The sequence below is a fragment of the Scyliorhinus canicula genome, chromosome 12 (assembly GCF_902713615.1).
Source record: "Scyliorhinus canicula chromosome 12, sScyCan1.1, whole genome shotgun sequence".
NCBI lineage: Eukaryota > Metazoa > Chordata > Chondrichthyes > Carcharhiniformes > Scyliorhinidae > Scyliorhinus > Scyliorhinus canicula.
In genome coordinates, this window is record NC_052157.1 from 140519523 (window position 1) to 140543781 (window position 24259).

Below are 24259 nucleotides of genomic sequence, written 5' to 3' on the forward strand. Positions count from 1 at the left end.
GGATTGCATACTGATCTGACTGTCACAAACATGCATTCAGAAACTATTTGTTCTTTAGAGTTCAATTATTTTGTTTCTGGTACTTCACCATGCTTATCACCATCTTTTCGACCATAGTATGTAAACAGCCGTTCTAAAAGTGTATCTTCACTTCCATCAGGCTGTAGTGCTTCTTCATCCAGCAGCCAAAGCAGTCCTCTTGCTTCATCTGTTCGAGCCAAAGTTCGAACCTATCAGGAGAAATTTAAAGCAATTCAGTACTTCTGGAATGTGCTCTCTTGCTTAGCTTTGTGAGCCACACAAGCTTTTCATTCCTTTAATAATGTTGCAGCAGAGACACTCAATTCTAGATGAGAAAAAGCAATCTCTGGCTCATTAGGAGTAATGATGAATGAAAAGTGCATTTTAATGCATCATAGACGTGTATGCACAAACACCAGTACCCTGCATTTAAAAAAACCCACCATATTAATGGTAATACTAATAGCATATGACTTTTTAAAAGTCCTGATAGCACCATACTTAATGGCTGCTATTGATCAATTATTTAACCACACTATTTAAGACACGCTTCAATAAGTGAATTTAAGTGTACTTTCCATTATTACTAAGCCAGGTTGGCTTCTGTAAAGGCTCTTTGTGCTCATCAGGGAAATGTTAATAAACCTTCTATATCTGGTATGAAATAGCGTGACAAATATATATATATATACTTGTATTTTAAATTATCATGCGTCAGCTTCTTACCAGTGCCTGATGAGAGGCTTGATCTATGGCAGCTACAGAAAAAGAAGGACTGGATTCCACATCATCTAATTCAACCTCTATGTTTTCCTAGAGAGGATAGAAGACATATTAGTAGGCTTAACTCTGATTACAGTTACAACTTTAGACAACCATCAGTTGACGAGTATAGATTTATTGCACAGTAAGATATGAAGAATAAAGTAATTGTGTTCAAAAATCTAATCTATTAACATTTTGGAGATTACAGAGTTTACCAATATCCTTTTAACTCAAAACAAATGCTCGAGTCTACTTGATTATCTGAACATAAGGGGCGGGATTCTCCGACCCCCCGCCGGGTCAGAGAATCGCCGGGGGGGGGGGGGGGGGGGGGGGGGTGAATCCCAGCGCCGGGGTTTTGGCGGGGGCGGGAATCGCAGCGCGATGGTCGGCGGCTGCTAGTAGTGGTCTTCCTGCGATTCTCTGGCCCGTGATGGGCCGTGTGGCTGCCCGTTTTCGGTGGGTCCTGCGGGCGTAAATCACAACAGGTCCTTACTGGCAGGAGCTGGCTCCACGGGCAGCCTGCAGAGTCCTCGGGGGGACGCGGGGGGATCTGGCCCCAGGGTGTGCCTCCACGGTGGCCTGAGCTGCGATCGGGGCCCACCTATCTGCGGGCGGGCCTGTGCCGTGGGGGCACTCTTTCCCTCCACACCAGCCGCTGTCAACCTCCACCATGGCCGGTGCAGAGAAGAACCTCCCTGCGCGTGCACTGGGATGATGCCAGCACACGCTGGCGCTCCCGCGCATGCGCCAACTCGCGCCGCCCGGCGGAGGCCCTTCGGCACCAGTTGGTGTGGCGCCAAGCCCTTCCGCGCCGGCTGGCGCGGTGCCAAACACTCTGGCGCCAGCCTAGCCCCAGAAGGTGCGGGGCGGCCCGACGCTGGAGTGGTTCACACCACTCCTCGATACCAGAGTGGCTCGCCCTGCCGGTTCGCGGAGAATGCCACCCAAGAACTTTGTATGCAAATCCATCAATATTATTTAAAGTGTACAGTTCATTATTTATTGACCACAGCCCATTATAACAGTTGTCATGCTTAATTTTATGGTTTGAGGCAAACAGAATACCTCCTTGTATCGATCAAGCTCTTTCAAAAATGTTCGCTCATAGAAGAGCATCTGTAGACGTTCCTGTGCATAATTGTGGCAGAGTTCTTCATAAGTTGCAGCTCTGTCGTGTGATGTGTTCTTTGGATTCTGAAATCCAGGGGTGTCCACTATCATTATTGAACAAAGTGAATTCTGACTCGATTTAAGCGCCCTAGTATGCATGAAAAGTATTGTCAGGAACACCAAATCTTGTTAATGTTATATTGCATATTTCTTTACTTTACATACTTTTAATAACTTTAATATTGGACAACAGATACATTGCACATATAGATTTTTTCAGGAGTTTGATGAGAAATTCTTAAATATGACAGGCTTCCATGCATATCAAACACATATTGATGAAAACAATTCTACAGTGCCTTGCATAACAAACAAATCAGAAATAAATCTGTAGTAATCTGAACTGAACACATATGTCACTGCATTTGCATCAGGAAAGCTTTGTTTATTTCAAAGGATTTCACTAATGAAACATTTGTCTACCGTCCTCAATTTTACATTTACAAGTTGCAAATGTATTGAGCATTTAAACTTAGTAAAGCATTCCAAGATGCTTTATAAGAACTAGGAGCAGGAGTAGGCCATCTGGCCCCTCGAGCCTGCTCCGCCATTCAATGAGATCATGGCTGATCTTTTGTGGACTCAGCTCCACTTTCCGGCCCGAACACCATAACCCTTAATCCCTTTATTCTTCAAAACACTATCTATCTTTATCTTAAAAACATTTAATGAAGGAGCCTCTACTACTTCACTAGGCAAGGAATTCCATAGATTCACAACCCTTTGGGTGAAGAAGTTCCTCCTAAACTCAGTCCTAAATCTACTTCCCCTTATTTTGAGGCTATCCCCCCTAGTTCTGCTTTCACCCGCCAGTAGAAACAACCTGCCCACATCTATCCTATCTATTCCCTTCATAATTTTATATGTTTCTATAAGATCCCCCCTCATCCTTCTGAATTCCAACGAGTACAGTCCCAGTCTACTCAACCTCTCCTCATAATCCAACCCCTTCAGCTCTGGGATTAACCTAGTGAATCTCCTCTGCACACCCTCCAGTGCCAGTATGTACTTTCTCAAGTAAGGAGACCAAAACTGAACACAATACTCCAGGTGTGGCCTCACTAACACCGTATCCAATTGCAACATAACCTCCCTACTCTTAAACTCCATCCCTCTAGCAATGAAGGAAAAAATTCCATTTATATAGGTGCATGCAGAAAAATAAATGATTGCTGAACTAAAAGTTGCTATTGGAGGAGTGGACAAAGTTCTGCTCAAAGAGTTGTGTTTTGAGGAAGACCTTGGGCTGGATTCTCCAACCCCTCGCCGGGTCAGAGAATCCCGGGAGGCGGCGCGAATCCTGCCCCACCACCCTGACTCCGGCTGCCGTATTCTCTGGCGCCGTTTTTCGGGCGGGGGTGTGATTCCCGCCAATGCCGGTCTGGGGCCGTTGCCCCCCCCCCCCCCCCCCCCCCCAAAAGCAATACTCCGGGTCGAGCGGCCGTCCATTTTTGGCCAGTCCCGGCGACATGGGTTACTCGGGTCCCACACGGCGGAACCTGGCAGGAGGGTATGCGTGGCCGGTCCTCGGGGGGGAGCCCCCACGGTGGCCTGGCCCGCGACCGGGGCCCGCCGATCTGCGGGCGGGCTTGTTCCGTGGGGGCACTTCTTTCTTCCGCGCTGGCCTCTGTAGGGCTCCGCCATGGCCGGCGTAGAGAAGAGACCCCCCCCCACATATGCGCCAAAATACGGCAGCCGGTCTGCGCACGTGCGGAATCACGCCGGCGGTTCCACGCATGCGCGAGATCATGGCGGCCCTTTAGCGCCGGCTGGAGCGACGCTAACCCCTTCGGCGTCCACCTAGCCCCCGAAAATGCGGAGAATATTAAAAGGAGGAAATTGAGGAGACAAAGCAACAAGGCTTCGGGGGAGAATTTCAGAGCATGGGGTCCAGGTGGCTACATTGCACCAAAGATGAGGTGAAAGGTGGTGAAATGAACAAAAGGGCAAAATCAGAGGAAAATAATTCAAAATAGAGTATGTGAAGCTGAGAAGGTTAGAGGGATCACATTTTTAAACTTCTTATAAGGGTTTGTAAATATTATCCAGTAATTGTGCAGATTTTAAATGATACAAACAAAATTAATACTCATGGATTAAACAATTATGAATTGTATGAATTTTAGAAATGTCTATTTAATACTCACTTATTTTCAGTAACAAAAACATTATATGCAACTCGAACAGTTGAACGTTATGAAAGATTCACCTGTTAATGAGTGAGATTAGCAGAATAAACAGCTCTCCATATAAACCGGATGCCATTCCTTCCAGACATTCTATTGCTGTTATCCTAGGGCCTATCAAAGCACATATATATAATGAAAATATAATAGTTACACCATGCACAGTCTTGTACCTTTTAATAAAAATACAAGTGTATTATAACTTCCCGACAATGAATGTCAAACACACTCAAATTTGTGTTTCGTGATCACTGTGTACTAATAGTTTCCTTTTAATGGTCGACCTCGCTTTACCAAACCTGGTAAACCAAATGCATCTATGCAATTGTATCCATTCACAAATCATTGGAGTTCAGTTGTATTTCTGAGATTAGCACTCAAGAGTGTCCAATGTGGAAATACACTGACTAACATCCATGGCTGTAACAACTTGGGGGGTAATTTCACAGGCCTCTGTCATTAACCACCTCTGCAAGCATGGCTTTGCAGTACCGAATGGCAAGATAACAGACTTATTACACAAGCCGATGACAACTTTACACTATCCCCAACTAGTTGCATTGATATAATGTCTTTAACAAAGGAAAAAGTCACAATATATTTCACAGAAATGTATTAGACAAAAACTGAGTTCCAAAAATGTTCAAAATGTTGGCAAAATTGGCTGAGTATAGTTTCAGTTGACTCACTTGGTGGCACTATCACAGAGTCATAGAGGCCTACAGCACAGAAAAGAACCTTCGGCCCATCGCATCTGTGCTAGTTAAAAACAACCATCCAAGTATTCTAATCCCATTTTCCAGTATTTGGCCCATAGGCTTGCATGTCTTGACATCGCAAATGCACATCTAAATACTTCTTAAATGTTTTGAAGATCTCTGCCGCCACCACCCTTTCAGGCAGTGAGTTCCAGACTCCCACCACCCTCTGGATGAAAGTGTTTCCTCACAGCCCCTCCAAGCCTCCGGCCCCATAACTTAGAGCTATCCCACCAGTCATTGATCTCTCCACCAAGGGGAAAGGTTTCTTCCTGTTTATCTATGCCCCTCATAATTTTATACGTCTTAATCATGTCATATCCTCCCTCAGTCACCTCTGCTCCAAGGAAAACAACCCCACTCTATCCAATCTCTCTTCACAACCAAATTCTCCAGTCCAGACAACATCCTGGTAAATCCCCTCTGCACCCTTTCCAGTGCGATCACATCCCTCCTATAATGTGGATTCTAGAACTGTACATAGTACTCTGTCATCTAACCAACATTTTATACAGTTCATGCATTACCTTCCTCTGTCCTAAAACTCTATGCCTCGGCTAATAAAGGCAATTATACCATATGCCTTCTTAACCACTTTATCCAACTGCCCTGCTACCTTAAGGTACTGATGCACAAACGCACCAAGATCCCTCACATCCTTGGTGTTTCCTGGCATCATGCAGTTCATCATGCATATTCCCCTACCTTGTTTGTCCAGCCAAGTCCATTAACTCACACTTATCTGGATTGAATTTCATTTGCCAGTGATCAGCCGATCTGACCAGCGCATCCTGTAATTTAAGGCTATCCTCCTCACTATTTACCACACACCAATTTTCGTATCATCCACGAACTGAATGTTCAACCCTCCAACATTCAAGTATAAATCATTTATATAAACCACAAACAGCAAGGGCCCCAAAACTGATCCCTGGGGGACCCCACTGGATACAGAATTCCAGTCAGAAAAACACTTCTTGACCATCACCCTCTGCTTCCTGCCACTCAGACAATTATCCAATTTGCCAAATTTCCTTGGATCCCATGGGTTCTTACCTCTACAATCAGTCTTCCATGTGGGACCTTATCAAAAGCCTTGCTGAAGTCCAAGTAGACTGCGTCAAATGTATTGCCCTCATCTACACACCTGGTCACCTCTTCAAAAAATTCAATTAAGTTGGTCAGACATAACCTCCCCTTAACAAAAACCATGCTGCCTCTCCAAATGCAAATTAATTTCGTCTCTCAGAATTGCTTCCAATTGTTTCCCCACCGCTAAGGTCAGACTGACTGGCCTGTAGTTTAATGGTTTATCCCTTCCTCCCTTCCTGAATAATGCTACCGCATTTTAGCCTCCACTATCCTCCGGCACCTCTCCTATGGCCAGAGAGGAATTGAAAATTATTGCCAACGCCCCTGCTATTTCTTTCCTTGCTTCACTCAACAGCCTGGGATATATTTCATCCAGCCTTGGCTATTTATCTACTTTTCAGCCTGCCAGACTACTCAGAACCTCCTCTCAATGTTAATTTCTTTTGTCACAGTCTTCTCCCCGGTTTCTATACCCACACTTCCTCTCACTAGTGAACACTGACACAAAGTGTGCATTTCTTACGAACTACGTTCTCTGGCTCCACATACAAAGTAGCACTGTTCGTGCCTCCTCTTTCTCCTAGTTGTCCTCTTACCCTTAATGTACTTGTAAAAGAAGTTTTAAAATGGAAAGTTTTACTCCAGATTTCAAGAACAACAAATTATATTTAGTGTCGTTAAAGTAATACAATGCCCCAAGGCACTTCACAGGAGCAGTATAAAACAAAATAAGACTTCAATCCACATAAAGGAGATGGTAGGTTAGATAACCAAAGTTTGCTCAAACAGGTAGGTTTTAAGTCGTGTCTTATAGAATCATAAAATTTACAGTGCAGGTGAGGCCATTTGGCCCATCGAGTCTGCACCAGCCCTTGGAAGAAACTCCCTACTTAACCCACGCCTCCACCCTAACCCTGTAAATGCAGCTCCGGTTTACAGAATTCCCGAAAGATGTGATGTTAGGTGGATTGGACATTCTGAATTCTCCTTCCGTGTACCCGAAAAGGCACTGGAATGTGGTGACTTGGGGCTTTTCACAGTAACTTCATTGCAGTGTTAATGTACTACTTGTGACAATAAAAAGAGTATTAAAAAAATAAATAAATAACCTTTGAGACACAATTTATCATGCCCAATCCACCTAACCCAGTGTTCTTCAAAGTCGGGGGCGCGACCCGCGCGTGGGTCACGGGTGGGTTGCGGAGTCGTTGTCCACGACGCTTCCGATCGCGAAAATCCCCGCGCAGCAGCCAACTTTTAATAACACCGGCTGCAAGCGGCCACGAACCTGTTTTTTTTTTTTTAAAGTCGGCCGCATTGCGCATGCGCGCATGATGACCGGCGCACATGCGCATTCTGCGAACATGTAAAAAAAAATTGGCCACATTGCGCATGTGTGCCCAATCAATGCGGCCAAATTTTTACATGTTCGCAGAATGCGCATGCACGCCGATAATCGGGCACGCATGCACAGTGCGGCCGCCATTTTTTTTAAAAACCGTTGCAACTTTTTGTTTTACAAGTTCTGCAGTGGTTTTTATTCATTTATTTTATTCATTTAATTTTTTTTTCATTTATTTTATTCATTTTATTTTTTTTGCAAGTTCAGGGGGGGCTTTATTCATTTTTTCATTTATTTTACACATTTCATTTTTTTTGCAAGTTCGGAAGGGGGGGGGGGGTTTATTTGATAAAAATTTACAGGAAACATATGCAGAACTTTGGACAGATGGAGACTCCATGCTTTCCGACACCGGAAACCATTTCCTCCATTTTTGTCAGCAGCAAACAAGTTAAGAGAAAATGGTGGGTCGCGCAGGTCGGCCGGCGTGGGTCGCGAAGGTCAGCCAGCGTGGGTCCGAAGGTTGGCCGGTTGGTAAAAATGGGTCCCCGGAAAAAAAGTTTGAAGAACACTGACCTAACCTACATATCTTTGGACTGTGGGAGGAATCCAAACCTGCGCAGACACATGGAGAAAGTGCAAACTACACACAGACAGTCACCCGAGGCCAGAATTGAGCAGGGGCCTCTGTAGCTGTGATATAACAGTTCTAATCACTGTGCCGCCATCAGGAGGACAGGAGGAAAACTAGGCAGTCAGGGAGAGGGGTGTAAAGAAGGGAATACCAGAGTTTAGGGCCTAGGCAATTGAAGGCGTGGCCACTAATGGTTGAGCAATTCAAATTGAGGATGCTCAAGAAGCCAGAATTAAAGCAGCACAGGTATCTCTGTGGGTTGCAGGAGATTATAGAGAAGGGGGAAGGATGAGACCATGGAGTGAGTTGAAAACAAAGATGAAAATTTTAAAATCAATGTATTGCCTTACTGGGAGCCAAAGTAGATCAGTGAGCACAGGGTGATTAATTAACATGTGAAAGTTAAAAGTGGGATTTGGATGACTTCACGTTTACGGAAGGCAGAACGTGGGAGACTAGCCAGGAACGTGTACGAATAGTTAATTCTGCCAGAAACACGGTGCACAACAAAAATAGTTGCAAGATCTTTCTCGATTATGTTAGAAGTACCTTTTCTTTAGTTTGGAGTATTAGTTGACTGGTAATCAATGTTTGATCCGTGTTGATTTTAGTTTATTTGTTACAGTCCTTATTCCTAGTTATTTTCATTTGTCGTTTGGGAAATTCATAGTTAAGTCATTGGTCTCTATGGGGATCAAAAATAGGAGTGTTTAGACGGTGATTGAAAACAATGGCTTCAGCCTTTGCAATATTTAATGTAGGAAATTTATGTCTATCCAGTACTGAATGTAATATGAACAGTCTGAAGTCGACGGAGGTGGTGGCGAGATTGGTGCCATCAGTGCACAAGTGAAAACTAACGCTGTGCTTAGGGAAGATGCAGCAAAGGCAACTGAGGTCTTAATTTTAGCGACAAAGAAGTCCATGATCTCCTTGCATTTCTTGTTGGAGCGAAGGTAGTGGGGCAGGGGAAAGGTAATAAAGAAGATGGTTTGTAGTAGGAAAATGTCAGTGCTACCTCTGCATTCCAGGATGATCCTGGGATAGAATTTTAGCAGATGAAGGAGGGACCAGATAGTATTTTACATGGACCAACCAGATCTGGTGGCGGATGGCTAAACCAGTTGCCCGCTTTATGCTTTCAAGTCTGCATCCCTTGGACTGAAAAAAGCAGAGATGAGGGCCATACCAGGATAACTGCCAAGGTGAGGGAGTTACCTTGGTTTTATTGGGCTCGGGCATCAAGATTAGAGCTGGGTTTGGGGTCAAGCAAGTAGTATTTACTTTGATAAATCATCTAGATTGACAATTCATGCTGTATTGAAGAGTATTGAATTGCCAGAGGTGTGTGCCATCTTCCAGCTCAGTAGTTAAACCAAGTCAATGCCTTGGTAAACATCGAACATATCAAGACATTGGTTGAAATGTATCAAATAAATTCTACTGGTAGCCTAGCCAACATTGCTCCCTTAACCTATACCAGCAAAATTAGATTGTTATTTTTGGGACTTTGCTGTATTAAAATTGGCTGCAACATTTATAGATCATTGCAACATTCCAAAATAATCTGTTGACTGTAAAGCACTTTGTATGTCTATATAATTCCAAGTTACTTATTTTTCCTTTATTTATGCTTAACTGAATCCCAGCTGCAAATGACACAGCAAAATATAAACATGTACTTCCATGTGGCAATATTGCACTAACCAAACAGGAATGTGTACAAATCAATCACTCTAACCACATTTTATTCTGCACATTTGTTAAATAAAAGGTGCACAAAACCCTCATTTAAAAGTTAGGCCATTTCCTGAAACCATATAATCAACTGTTTTGACAACGAGCAACATTGATCAATATGTTGTTAGGGTTTTACCTGATCCATCTCCCTGTCCACATTCATCTGGGCCTTGGCGGAAGGAAGTTGATCTCTGAAGTGCACCCTTTGGCTGGTGCTTAAAGAGTGCAGAGGACAATTCTTCTAAGTTGCAACCCAACAGGTATGCTGCTTTCTGGCCCCATTCATGTCTGGCAAACTGTCTCCTCCCAGCTTGAATTTACAATAATAAAAAGATCAGTTTTGTGACCATGCTCAAATCACTACAATGTAAACAAAGACATGCATTAAATATCGGGGGGGGGGGAAATTAAACTGAAGAAAATAACAAAAACGGACAACATGAACGGAACTGTTAACTAGAGGACATTATTTAATACTCAGACCTGACTGGCACTTGCATTCATGCTTCAAGTCAGGGCATTTTGTGAAATGTATATTATTTGTAGTGGGAGGGAAAGACAACTGATATGGGGTCCTTTCATTATAATTCCGGGGCAATTCACTTAAAATTTGGGTACTCATTGGGTACCAACCATATAACATAAAAAAGCTGATATTGAATAAGGTTTAGAATTCCACTGAAATTTAATACACCCCAATTTAAAACTGTACTATACAGAAACAGATTTGAACAGCAAGAATGATGACAATATATTTCAGACGAACAGAAACACATACATATACAGATATAATGTGAAAAAAACTTGAAGTGCAAAACAGTTAAGTAAAAGTTAGCAAATGTTTTGTTTTTGAGAGGGATAAACACTTGTTAGGAGAAGCGAGAACTGTTTACTTGGAGGAATCTTAAAAATGTTCTCAAAGTAAATATGATTAATACTAAGGGCAGGATTTTCCAACCCTTTCCGCCGGCAGGGTCTTCTCTTCCTGTCCAACAAAGGCGACGTCATGCGGCGCACTCCCCGGCAGAAGGATGGACAGGCCATGCAAAATGCCATAGACATCAACAGAACCAAATGATCTCACCAGCAGCAAATGATCAGCCGTTGGCGTAAAACATGCCTCAGGAAGGCCAGAAAATCCCTTATCAAAGTCACTTATCACAGGTTTATTTCTATAAATTAACCTTCAGCATTCTCAAAGTTTTTTTTTCTTCATAACTTATAGCACTATCGCCTACAACTTCCGACTTCTTGTTTTGTGGTAAGTTGAAGTTTTGGTTCCACAATTTGGATATGTTAACATTTCTGTGCCTTCATAACAGCAGAGAACACTTCTCACAAAATAGCACATTTACTCTGTTGAACATAAGGTTGCATTGCAACTGTTTCAGAAAACCAGGTCATTTACTGTCCACTAACACTCCCTTTAGATTGCAATGAAGCTCAACATACACATTTCTGAATACGCTGGCCAGATAGCCAACCTTTTTTTTTAAATTTATAGAGTACCCAATTATTTTTTCCAATTAAGGGGCAATTTAGCATGGTCACTCCACCTACCCTGCACATCTTTTGGGTTGTGAGGGTGAAACCCACGCAGACACGGGGAGAACGTGCAAACTCCACACGGACAGTGATCCAGGGTCGGGATTCGAACCCGGGTCCTCAGCGCCGTAGGACTGTGCCACCGTGCTGCCCACCAACATTTTTAATATTAGGATAGAGAAGGTGGGAGTTCACTTTTCAAACAAATTCCATTAAAAATTTCAAAGTTCATAGAACACACAAAGAAAATGATTTCAATAAATTAACCTTACCAGAACAACAAAAGGACATCACAATTTTAAAAACAATTATTGCTTTCAGAACTCCTTTCTACCTTTTGATTGTTAATTGTGTAAAGAAATTCTCAACATCAAAACCGAACTTCCCTTTTACCAGTTGGAACCTTTGGCCACTTTTTTTAACTATCAAACTAGAGTGAAATGATTTTCCTGATTTATGTAGTGAAGGTTGAATATACTCAAGATTTTACCAGTCTTTTGTTACACTTAACTTCTTGTGCTCTTTCTCCTGAATTGCTCCCTTTTGTCTGAATTACCACAACTGGCGATAGTACTCAAGATGTGATCTAATTTTCATTCCATTGCTTTGGCTATATAATTTTATTTTACCAAATGATTGCTGCTCTACAGTGGTCAACTTTGTTGAGCATCAGGTCAAATACTCAAAACGCATCTCAATTTCATCCTAACCTATTAATACCACTCATGCACACCATCTTGCATATTATTTTACATTTGTACCATGGATTTACGCAATTATATATTTGTACAATTGATTTTGTAGTATTTCTGCCACCTCTAGCATCAAATAACCTTCCTAGTTTTGAATCACCTATTATGAACCGATTAGAGACCAGTAACAAATATTCACTTTTTTTTTAAAAAGAGTCCAAAGCCCCAAGGGGAGCAAATCAGCGGAGGCATTAGTGGAGTACAGCAAGTGCAGTATGGAGCTTAAGAAAGCAATTAGGAGAGCATAGAGGGAATATGAGAAAGCTCTGGCAGGTAAAAGTAGGGACAATCCCAAGATATTTAATAAGTATATCTATGGGAAGAGGATAACCAGGGAAAGAGTAGGGCCCATTCGGGACCAATTTGTGGGTGGAGCCAGAGGGCATTGATACGGTGTTGAACGAATACTTCACATCTGTCCACCCAAGAGAATGAGGATGAAGGTATGCAACTCAGGGAGAGAGACTGTGAGATTCTTGAGCAAATTGACATTGGGAGTGACAAGGTATTGGAGGTGTTGGCAGACTTAAAAGTGGACAAATCTCCATGCGCGGATGAATTCTGTCACAGGCTGTTCTTGGAGGCTAGAGAGGAGTTTGCAGGGGCTGTGACCAAGTTTTTATTTCCTCTCTGGTCACATGGGAGGTGCCAGAGGACTGGAGAACAGCTAATGTGGCTCCACCACGTAAGAAGGGTTGTAGAGATAAGCCAGGGAACTACAGAGCACTGAGTCTCACGTCAGTGGTAAGGAAACTATTGGAGAACATTCAGAAGGAGAGAATGTATCTCCACTTGGAAAGGCAAGATTTGATCAGGGATAATCAGCATGGCTTTGTCAGAGGGAGGTCAGGCCTAACAAATTTTGACTGAACTTTTTGAGAAGATGACCGAATGTGTAGATGAGGGTAGTGCAGTTGATGTAGTTAACATGGATTTCAGCAAAGCCTTTGACAAGGACCCACATGGGAGACTAATAAAGAAGGAATACAGGGTAACTTGATAAGATGGATTTAAAATTGGCTTAGTTGTAGGAGACAGAGAGTGATGACAGATGGCAGTTTTAGTGACTGCAAGTCAGTGTCCAGTGGAGTACCACAGGAACCTGTACTGGGTCCCTAGTATTTGTCATTCATATAAACGACATAGATGACTATCTGGGGGGTAAGATCAGTAAGTTTACAGATGACACAAAGATTGGCAAGCTAGTTAACAGTGAGGTTGAGTGTCTGGGTTACAGGAAGATATAGACGGGATGGTCAAACAGACAACTAGCGGCAGATGGAATTTAATCCCGAGTGCATGGTGATACACTTTGGAAGGAGAGATTTGACAAAGAACAAAGAAAAGTACAGCACAGGAACAGACCCTTCGGCCCTCCAAGCCCGCACCGACCATGCTGCCCATCTAAACTAAAATCTTCTCCACTTCCGGGGTCCATATCCCTCTATTCCCATCCTCTATTGGCAGCACCGTAGCATAGTGGTTAGCACAATTACTTCACAGCTCCAGGGTCCCAGGTTCGATTCCCGACTTGGGTCACTGTCTGTGCGGAGTCTGCACGTTCTCCCCGTGTGTGCGTGGGTTTCCTCCGGGTGCTCTGTTTTCCTCCCACAGTCCAAAGATGTGCAGGTTAGGTGGATTGGCCATGCTAAATTGCCCTTAGTCCAAAATTGCCCTTAGTGTTGGTGGGGTTACTGGGTTATGGGGATAGGGTGGGGGGTGTGGGCTTGGGTAGGGTGCGCTTTCCAAGGGCCGGTGCGGACTCGTTGGGCCGAATGGCCTCCTGCTGCACTGTAAATTCTATAATTCTATGATATTCATGTATTCATCAAGATGCTCCTTAAACGTCACTACTATCGTCCCTGCTTCCACCACCTCCTCCTGCAGCGAGTTCCAGGCACCCACTACCCTCCGTGTAGAAAACTTACCTCGTACGCCTCCTCTAAACCTTGCCCCTCGCACCTTAAACCTATGCCCCTTATAATTGACCCCTCTACCTTGGGAAAAAGTCTCTGACCATCCACTCTGTCTATGCCTCTGATAATTTTGTATACCTCTATCAGGTCGCCCCTCAACCCTACCCAAACCCATACCCCCCACCCTATCCCCATAACCCAGTAACCCCACCAACACTAAGGGCAATTTCCAGTGAGAACAAACCAAGTTTATTCAACCGCTCCTCATAGCTAATGCCCTCCATACCAGGCAACATCCTGGTAAATCTCTTCTGCACCCTCTCAAGCCTCCACATCCTTCTGGTAGTGTGGCGACCAGAATTGAACACTATACTCCAAGTGTGGCCTAACTCAGGTTCTATACAGCTACAACATGACTTGCCAATTTTTATACTCAATGCCCCGGCCAATGAAGCAAGCATGCCGTATGCCTTCTTAACTACCTTCTCTTTCAGTGACCTGTGGACCTGTACACCAAGATCTCTCTGACTGCCAATACTGTTGAGGGTTCTACCATTCACTGTATATTCCCTACCTGCATTAGAGCTTCCAAAATGCATTACCGTACATTTGTCCGGATTAAACTCCATCTGCCATCTCACTGCCCAAGTCTCCAAATGATCTAAATCCTGCTGTATCCTCCGACAGTCCTCATCGCTATCCGCAATTCCACCAACCTTTGTGTTGTCCGCAAACCGGACCAGTTACATTTTCCTCCAAATCATTTATATATACTACGAACAGCAAAGGTCCCAGCACTGATCCCTGCAGAACATCACGAGTCACAGCCCTCCAATCAGAAAAGCACCCTTCCGTTGCTACTCTCTGCCTTCCATGACCTAGCCAGTTCTATATCCATCTTGCCAGCTCATCTCTGATCCTGTGTGACTTCACCTTTTGTACCAGTCTGCCATGAGGGACCTTGCCAAAGGCCTTACTGAAGTCCAGAAAGACAACATCCACTGCCCTACCTGCATCAATCATCTTTGTGACCTCCTCGAAAAACTCTATCAAGTTAGTGAGACACGACCTCCCCTTCACAAAATGTGCTACCTCTTGCTAATACGACCACTTGCCTCCAAATGGGAGTAGATCCTGTCTCGAAGAATTCTCTCCAGTAATTTCCCTATCACTGACATAAGGCTCACCGGCCTGTAGTTCCCTGGATTATCCTTTCTACCCTTCTTAAACAAAGGAACAACATTGGATCCTTACTGTCTTCAGGTGATGTCCCAGAGGACTGGAGAATAGCCAAAGATTTCTGTCAAGGCCTCCACAATTTCCTCTTTTGCCTCCTTCAGCATTCTAGGGTAGATCCCATCAGGCCCAGGGGACCTATCTACCATAATATTTTTCAAGACGCCCAACACCTCGTCTTTTTGGATCACAATGTGACCCACGCTATCTACATGCCTTTCTCCAGACTCAACATCCACCAATTCCTTCTCTTTGGTGAATACTGATGCAAAGTATTCATTCAGTACCTCGCCTATTTCCGCTGGCTCCACACATAGATTCCCTCCCCTGTCCTTCGGTGGGCCAATCCTTTGCCTGACTACCCTCTTGCTTTTTATGTACGTGTAAAAAGCCTTGGGATTTTCCTTAACCCTATTTGCCAATGACTTTTCGTGACCCCTTTCAGCCCTCCTGACCGCCTTGTCAATGAAAGGCAAGACACTGGGAAGTTCAGGGGAACAAAGGAATCTTGGCATGTTTGTCCATAGATCTCTGAAAGCAGACGGTCAGGTTAATAGGGTGGTGAAAAAGGCATGCGGGACACTTGACTTTATCAATCGAGGCATAGATTACAAAAGCAGGGAAGTCATGTTGGAGTTGCATAAAACCATGGTGAGGCCATAGCTGGAGTACTGTGCAATTCTTGTCTCCACATTATAGGAAAGACGCGATTGCATTGGAGGGATGCAGAGGAGATACACCAGAATGTTGCCTGCGATCAAACATTTAAGCTATGAAGAGAGGTTAGATAGGCTTGGGTTGTTTTTGTTGGAGTAGAGAAGGCTGAGGGGTGACCTGATAACGGTGTACAAGGTTACACTGAGCATGGGCAGGGTGGATAGGGAGCAGCTATTCCCCTTAGTTGAAGGATTATTCACGAGGGGACACAAGTTCAAAGTGAGGGACAGGTGGTTTAAGGGGGATGTGAGGAAAAGCTCTTTTACCCAGAGGGTGATGATGGTCTGGAATGCACTGCCAAGGAGGACGGCCATAATTTTTTCCTTAAAACACATAAGACTATCACACTCCAATTTAACCAATTTGCACCAAGTTGGTCTGTTCAATTAATGACAATAGGGGGTCTCAACAAGAAGTCACAAGGCATTCTATTCAAAACTCCTCCCCTTCCTCCTCCAAGTTAACTGTGCTAAAAAATAATATTGCCGTTTACTAATTAGCCAACCTTTCACCCATCCTGGAATTTTATTGCTTTGAACTTTTGTGATTAAATGTTTTCCCTTTTTTTTAAAAATCGAGGCACACATCATCATATGAAATGCCAGAATCCATTTAGGACTTCAGTTCCTCATACGAGTGAAGGAGAGTCATCAAAAACAATCTTTCTCAACTGAAACATAACGCAAATGTTAGACATACTAAGCAGATCATGTAGTCAGGAAAAATGTCTCCTCTCTACAGATACTGCCTGAGCTGCTAATATTTCCAGCATTTGCTGCAGTATTTTGCCTCTTCTATTGAACTCATGGTGACTGCTGGTTATTATCAAATCGGTAATCCTCAGGTATACGCCTGTTAATACATTTGATTGTTTTATCTTTACTTCCCAACAAGTAAAGGAGAATGAACTCCTTAAAAGAATCTCAAATAATTTGGCATCATTGCCTCAGACATCTGGGGCGGGATTCTCTCACCCCAGGGCCGGGCCGGAGAATCGCCGCCACCGGCGCGAATCGCGCCACACGCCCCGACGCCGGAACGTGATTCTCAGGAGAGCGGAGAATCGGTGCCAAGGCGCAGTGCCGGTTGGGACCGCCCCCCAGCGATTCTCTGCTCGGGATGGTCTGAGCAGCCGTACAAAAAAACCTGAGTCCCATCGGCACCATTCTAACCTGGTCTTACCCGGCGGGACCTCGGCGTGGATGGATCCTGGGGCGATTTGGGCGGACCCCGGGGGAGGGCCTCTGTTGTGGCCTGGCCCGCGATCGGGGCCCACCGATCGGCTGGCCGGCCTCTCGGGGTGGGGGCCTCCTTTGTTCTGTGCTGACCCCTGTGGCCCTACGCCATGTTGCATCAGGGCCGACGCAGAGAAGGTGGACACCGCGCATGTGCGGAAATTGCGCTGGTCCCACTGCGTATGCGCAGCCCCATGCCAGCCATCTGACGCCGGGATCGGCAGCTGGTGCGGCGTGGGCCGCTCCAGTGCCGTGCTGGCCCCCTGTATGGGTCAGAATTGCTGCTCCTGAGGCCATGTTGACACCGTCGGGAAACGCAACGGCATTTATGACGGCGTTAACACTCAGCCTTAGGATCAGAGAATCCTGTCCCTTGTTTGGGCTCCAACTTACTATCGATGCAGACGAATAAAGCACATACCAATACAAAATAGCAAAACTGCAGTGCAAGGCACAGTTGTTGCCACAATTTGAAATTAATTTAATGCATTGCTTTTTCCTTTCTCAAACTGAATTGAGTATTAGCCAAATAAATCACCCCATGAACTGACACGACTGACATCATACATATAACATCATGTCAAGCTCGAAGACATATTGCGCGATTCTCTTGCTGTGTTGCATTCAAGCAAGAGCACAACGCGGCGCGAGAATCTCGGGAGAGCCCTCCGGCGGCCTGTCAGCGAGCCTCACAGGATTTACCCAGGTCCCACAAAGGGGTGGGACCAAATGACACTTGCGGAATAGTGTCATCATTTCGCTCAATTATTCAGCCTCCCCAGGGAGTCTGCAGCTGTGCGCCATTCTACACTTGTCCACAGAAACGTGGAGCAGGCGGAATGGCACCCAGAGGGTCTCCAAGTCCATTAGAGAATCCTGGATAGTCAGAGTCAGTGCAGGGTGGCACCCTGGCCCTACCCCTGGAACGTGGGCACCTTTGCATTGTCCACCTGGCATTTTGGCACTGCCACTCTGGCACTGCCAAGGTGCCTGTGTGGCACTGCCAAACAGGAGGAGCACTGTCTGAGTGCTAGGGCAGTAGTACAATGGTGTCTGAGTGCCAGGGTGGCACTGCCAAGGGTCAGGGCCGAGGGGGGCCCATGCCCATGAAATGAGGGCGGAGGGGGGTTTGAAGGGTGGGGGTGTGCAGGACAGGTAAGTAGGGGCCTCTGGAAATTGAGGGGTGGGGGTCCTGGAAGTGAGGGGATGCTGCAGGAGGGCCTGGGGGGACCCCATAGTGGGGTATCTTCACTTGGGGCGTAGTACTCATTGGGGGGGGGGGGTTGGCATTGTTCATGGGGGGGTGGGGGCACAAGCTCAATTAGAGATCGGGGCACCCTTTCAAAATGGCGGCCCAATCTCTTAGTTCAGCTCCCCACTGCTAAAAAAAAAATTGAAGTGAGGACTAAACCAGTGCAAAACTGCCAGGGCCCCAAAAAATGACTAAAGTGTCATTGACTAGTGGTGGGGAACTCCGGGAAACTCCCTGAAGAACCCGCCACAATGAGCGCAGAAATCTGTTCGGAGAATAGAGCGGAATTCTCCCAATTCAAATTAAGTTGAATACTCCGGAATTCAACACCGGCATGTTTGATGGCATGCACAGTGAGAGAATATGATGAGGGCTAGGAATTTGTTTCACACTGGGATGAATTGGCAGCGTGATCTTCACTGGTGCCCAGCCTGGCAGGTTGGAAAATCCACCAGAGTCCGGCATGAATCTCATTTGCATTCTGTTAATAGGATGCAGATGAAGGCCCGATCTCCCACGTCAGATTCTCCACAATGCGAGCATGAAACACATTTGAACGTGGTGGCAGATGTCGGAACTCATCTGAACAATGTGTGCTACCTCTGGAGTTTGGGATGGAGGTCACCATTACAGGTGAACCTTCCAAATCAGGTGTCCTGGAAGGGTCCATCTTTCACCATCAGAATGCTCCAGGAGACCTTCATTTTCAAGATGCCACCCTCTATCTTCAATAGTGGGCCAGTGACGTTGTGTGCCTTTCAATACAGCAGCCAGACCCGATGGCAGACTGTACACCATTCAGATCTGGCCCTCCACGGAATACCGTGTGAAACACTCGGCTGCATGATTAAGGAGGTTGCTGTTGAAAGATTTGGCGTGGTTCCCCACTGGCCACGCAGTGTTAAGCACGCCATGCTCCAACACCCACCATGGCAGTTCATCTCAAATAGGGAGAATCCCACCCATAGGCTTACAAAAGGTTTTGCAAAACTAGATTCCTGCAGCTGCAGTAGGTTGCACAAATGTTCTTATTTTTTAGGGTACGCATGAATAGATTTTTCTCAAATGTAGCCATGGTTCATTCACACAAGACCAATACTTCCCGGCCTACATTGGAGACAAATCCATGATGAAATTAAGTTTAAAACCTTCAAGCAGCTGATTCTACTTCAGTCATGGTTCAATAATTTTACCCAATGATATCTCTTCCATGGCAACACAATGGCAAATTGCTCCATTTACATATTGTGTGTTATTAATCAAGTGGAGTGCAGGCTTTGGATCCACATGTGTACATCAATCATTTATGCCTAGCTAGAACACACTGTTGAATTGTTTCGGGAGAGTCGTAAATTTATTGAGGACCAAATCTGCTTTCCTCTCCATCACCTTTTACGATAACTATCGGAATTTGAGGAAAAGGAATACATACGAAAGCTGCTCTGGCATGATATGAAGAGGGCAATTAAAGATGTTGGGCGGGATTCTCCGAATCCCCCCGCCGGGTCAGAGAATTCCACGGGGCCGGCATCAATCCCGCCCTCGCCGTGTCTCGAATTCTCCGCCACCCGAGATTTGGCGGGAGCGGGAATCGCGCCGGTCGGCGGCGCCCCCCCCCCCCCCCCCCCCCCCCAAGCGATTCTCCAGCCCGCGATGGGCCGAAGTCCCGCCGCTGACGAGCCTCTCCTGCCGCCGTGGATTAAACCACCTACCTGACTGGCAGGATTGGCGGCACGGGTAGGCTCCGGGGTCCTGGGGGGGGGGGGGGGGGGGGGGGGGGGGGGGACGGGGGACGATCTGACCCCAGGGGGTGCCTGGCGGGCCTGTGCCATGAGGGAACTCTTTTTCTTCTGCCTTCGCCATGGTCTTCACCATGGCGGAGGCGGAAGAGACCCCCTCCCCTGCGCATGCGCCGGTATGACTTCAGCAGCCCCTCAATGTGAGGGCTTGGCCCCTAAAGGTGCAGAGACATCTGCACCTTTGGGGCGGCCCGACGCCGGAGTGGTTCACGCCACTCGGACACGCCAGGACTCCCCGCCCCGCCAGGTAGGGGAGAATCCCGGCCCTTGTGTAACTTTGACTTATAAACTAGGAGGGTCTCATTTAGCCTGTATTAAACTTGGTCAATTTCCAGATTAACAATATTTCTGAAATAACATGGCAGTTAACTGGATACTGGATTCGCTTGACAGCACCCCGTCATACTCCAGTGGATTAGAATGGCCACATGATTGGCGGCTCCATGAAATAGTCCAAAAGCATACAATCTTAAAAATCACACAGGCTAGTATATTCTCAAAGACAGAGAATCATTAACAAGCGAGTCCAGTGGCCTTAGCCCAGATTGTCTACAGATAACAGTCAAGGGCCAAATTACAGGGAACGCTTTATTTACACAATTCACATACAAGGGTTCAATTAAACACTCTTCAACTGTAGCATGTGTCCACTTCAAGAAGGAACAATGGGGAAGGGAGTTGATACATCGCTGGTGAAAATATATTCTTATCATACCTATGTCTGGAAATTAGTAGATAAACAGAAAAATACATGCTTGGTGATTAATAAATAAGTAGATGTATCCAAATTGCAATTGGATGACTATATAGATGTTACACATAATGGAATCCAATTATTTGTTAATGGACATAGATAATTTTGAAACAAATGTACACTTTTGAAAGAAATGTACAATTTTGATTAGTATATGCTAATTTCTTGTAACCAAATCCAAAAGTGTAACTGACTGTGTAATCCTTGGATCAGTGCTCTCTAGCATGCTACTGGTTGGAGTACTGGAGCCCTTGCTTTAGCTCGTAACAAATAGTTTATTTTAAAACTCCCAAGAATCTTCATCTCATTGTTACTCATGAGTGACAATGAAGTACACGATAGCCAAACAGCTATATCCTCTTCCACAACACTGACCAAATACTTAACTTACTTAGGACATTTTGCTGCTTCATAAATTATCGAATGAACCAGAAGAAAGGTTTATGGGTGAGCAATTATTTTCTCTCTGAACTGGAAGAATGAAAGATGGTATTACCAACAATCAAACTGCCTGTACCATAGAAGATGCTGATGACTCCTAAAAATGTATCACATTAGAAAGGATGCAAGTAATGCAGAAAATAGAGATAGGAAAATAGACCAATGAAGTGAGTGGACCATAAAATGGCAGATGGCATTTAATGTCGGCAAGTGTGAAGCTTTTAGGCTCAAGAAAGCCTAAGAAAGCTCAAGAAAGTTAAATTGAAGTATTTTCCTAATGATGAAAGACTAGCAACTGCATAGAAGTGAAGAGATGTTGGGATTTCAAGTGCATAATCATTTAAAGTTAGCATTCAGGTGTTAAATGCAATCAAAAAGGTGAATGGGAAGTTGGATTACTAAGGGAGGAAGTTATGTTCAGTTATGTAGATTCCATTTGAAGTACAGTGTTTAGTTTTAGATCAAGAAGATTGTGGAATTATCTGATCCAAATGTTTAGAATATTGGAAAGGAAATCACAAAGTGATCTTAAAATTAGAATCAGTCCATTTAGGAATGAAATCAGTAAGCACATTTTCACTCAAAAGTGCAGTAAAAATCTGGAATACTTTCTCACAAAAGACCTGGGCCGGGATTCTCCGAATTCCCAGCCAAGTGTTGACGCCGGCTTCAACAGGGCTCCAGACCCAGCATTCATCCCTACCTAGGGGGCAAGAACGACACCGGAGTGCTTTCCGCTGCTCTGGCGGTGAAAGCTGGCGCACCACAGCCGGCGCAGGTTTGTGCCACGGCTGTCTCCGCGCGGCCCGCAGGCAACATGGCGGAGCCCTACAGGGGCCTGGCAAGGAGGAACAGGGAGCCAGCCCCCCCGGAATGAGCCCGCCCGCCGATCGGCTATCCCTCGATCGCAGGCCTGGCCACCGTGGAGGCCCCTCCAGGAGTCGGCTCCCCCCCCCCCCCCCCACCCCCCCCCCCCCACCCCCCAGGATGGCCCCCGCAGCCTCAACGCTGAGGTCCCACCGGGTAGGACAATACGTAAACGATGCCGGTGGGACTCAGCCCGTTGAGCACAGAGAATCGCCGGGGGGGGGGGGGGCGCTTTCAATGACCTCCGACCGGCGCCGCAGCGGCCGCATCAGCACGATTGCTGCCAATTCTCCGGTCGCCGGAGAAATAGGCGGCCCGGCGCAGGATCGGAGAATCCCGGACCATGAATATTCAATGCATCGGTGCTTTCACACTGAAATCAATAGATTTCTGTTTGATAAACATATCAAAGGATTTGGAGCTTAATCAGCTGACTGGAGCAAAGCAATAGATCAACGTAACTGCAGTTCAATGCATTCCAATACAAACTATCATCTCCGAGGAAGGCAAGTAAGAAAACCAGTGGGAAAAATGGGCAATACAAAAAGGGTTGTCCTATTTATTATAGACCTCTTTCTGAGTATAGATATACTGGTTAAATCACTTGGGGGCAAACCAGCATTCTAACAGAAACTGGCAATTTGCATTAAACATTTGAAAATGAAATTAAATGAGTATAGGCATTAGGAGGGCTTCACCGAAGACATTAGATGAATGGTTGTTGACATTTAAAAATGAAAGGAAATGGAGTTAAAAAAGCCCAATCACAACCTCTATGAAGGCCTATGCCTGTATAAAATTAATATTTTCAAGAAAATGGCTTTGTATAGAATATAGACATATTTAATGAACATTTTTACCTTCGTCACCATCTGTGTTGTAATGGAACAGCATGCAACATGCAAACAAAAGAAAGTGTTAGAAGGCAGTTTCACTTAGAATATTCATCAGTCAAGAAAACAAAATTATGGCACTGCAAGACAAGCAGGATAATGTTTTCATGGTTAATCACTTAGACCAACAATCTATGTTTACAGAAATTAGTTCAATAAAAAGTACATGTGATTGTCCAAAATGAACATAATAAGACAACACTTTTGCATACCTGTCCCTTAACATAGAAAGCAAATTCTAATCAAATGTATTTGCCAATGTCATCAAGTAGCTCATTAAACACTTCAATTACAGCATAAATATATGTTAGGTGGCACTGTTGCTTGCAATAATCAACTAGGTCACAAGGCTCTGAGATAACCATGTGCTGGTTGAACAATGATGTTATTAAGAGCCATGTCTTTGAACGCTTACTAGTTTTAAAAAGGATGCTTTAAAAATGACAAATCAACATAAATTTAACATTAACATTTCAAAATTGTCACAAATTTATTCTACTGCAGGTCTAAAGATCTAATTTGCATCAGAAGTGAGAGAAATGATTCATTATTGTATTGCGGCATTGAAATCGCTGAGTGCATTTAACTATGGATGCTGAAATTATCATGCAGAGTGTAGATTCATGGCCTGGTCCACTGAATGCTTTGATTTGCATTCATGCTGCCACAAAAAAAATTTCTGTACAGGAGGGTAAACATATTTGTACACTGTTTCAGTGTAAATATGTTTTATGAAGTTTTGTAATTGTGGGCAATAAAGTCTCCTTCCTTAAAATACTAAAATAGTCTGCTCAGGTTTCTTTGCGCTGAGGAAGAAGTTTAACACTGCACTGGGAAGATATGCTGTCAAGTTGAAGCAGTCACAATTATTTTAGGAATTCTGTTTTGTTTAAGGAGAGAATGAGACTTAAATTATGCTGGATTTCAAGATTTCGCTATAGTCCAAAATGTAACAGAGAATTACATGAAAACTCTTAAACAGCGCTGTTGCAGCGCCATCCTGTGGAGGAGTTACAATTCACAAAGGCAGCATGAAGTAAGGCTCGAATATAAAACAGTAATATTTCAATTTAGTATAATATCCTGAGCTGTCCGTTCGCACCCTCCCCTGCTAAAGCGAACAATTCATTCTACCACATAT

At 44.8% G+C, this 24259-nt stretch overlaps 1 protein-coding gene across 18 annotated transcripts in view; it reads right to left on the minus strand.

Moving 5' to 3' along the window:
• Positions 1 to 24259, minus strand: part of myo18ab (myosin XVIIIAb) — a 299483-nt gene that overhangs the window by 127946 nt on the left and 147278 nt on the right. For 17 of the 18 annotated variants that reach the window (XM_038814300.1, XM_038814298.1, XM_038814286.1 and 14 more), the window contains 6 exons: positions 23086 to 23097; positions 9848 to 10021; positions 4169 to 4259; positions 1855 to 2047; positions 748 to 834; positions 89 to 230 (listed from right to left, as the gene is read on the minus strand). In XM_038814300.1, coding sequence (XP_038670228.1) covers positions 89 to 230; positions 748 to 834; positions 1855 to 2047; positions 4169 to 4259; positions 9848 to 10021; positions 23086 to 23097 — 699 coding nt within the window. The remainder of the gene's footprint in view (positions 1 to 88; positions 231 to 747; positions 835 to 1854; positions 2048 to 4168; positions 4260 to 9847; positions 10022 to 23085; positions 23098 to 24259) is intronic. The other variant, XM_038814284.1, reaches the window with a different exon arrangement.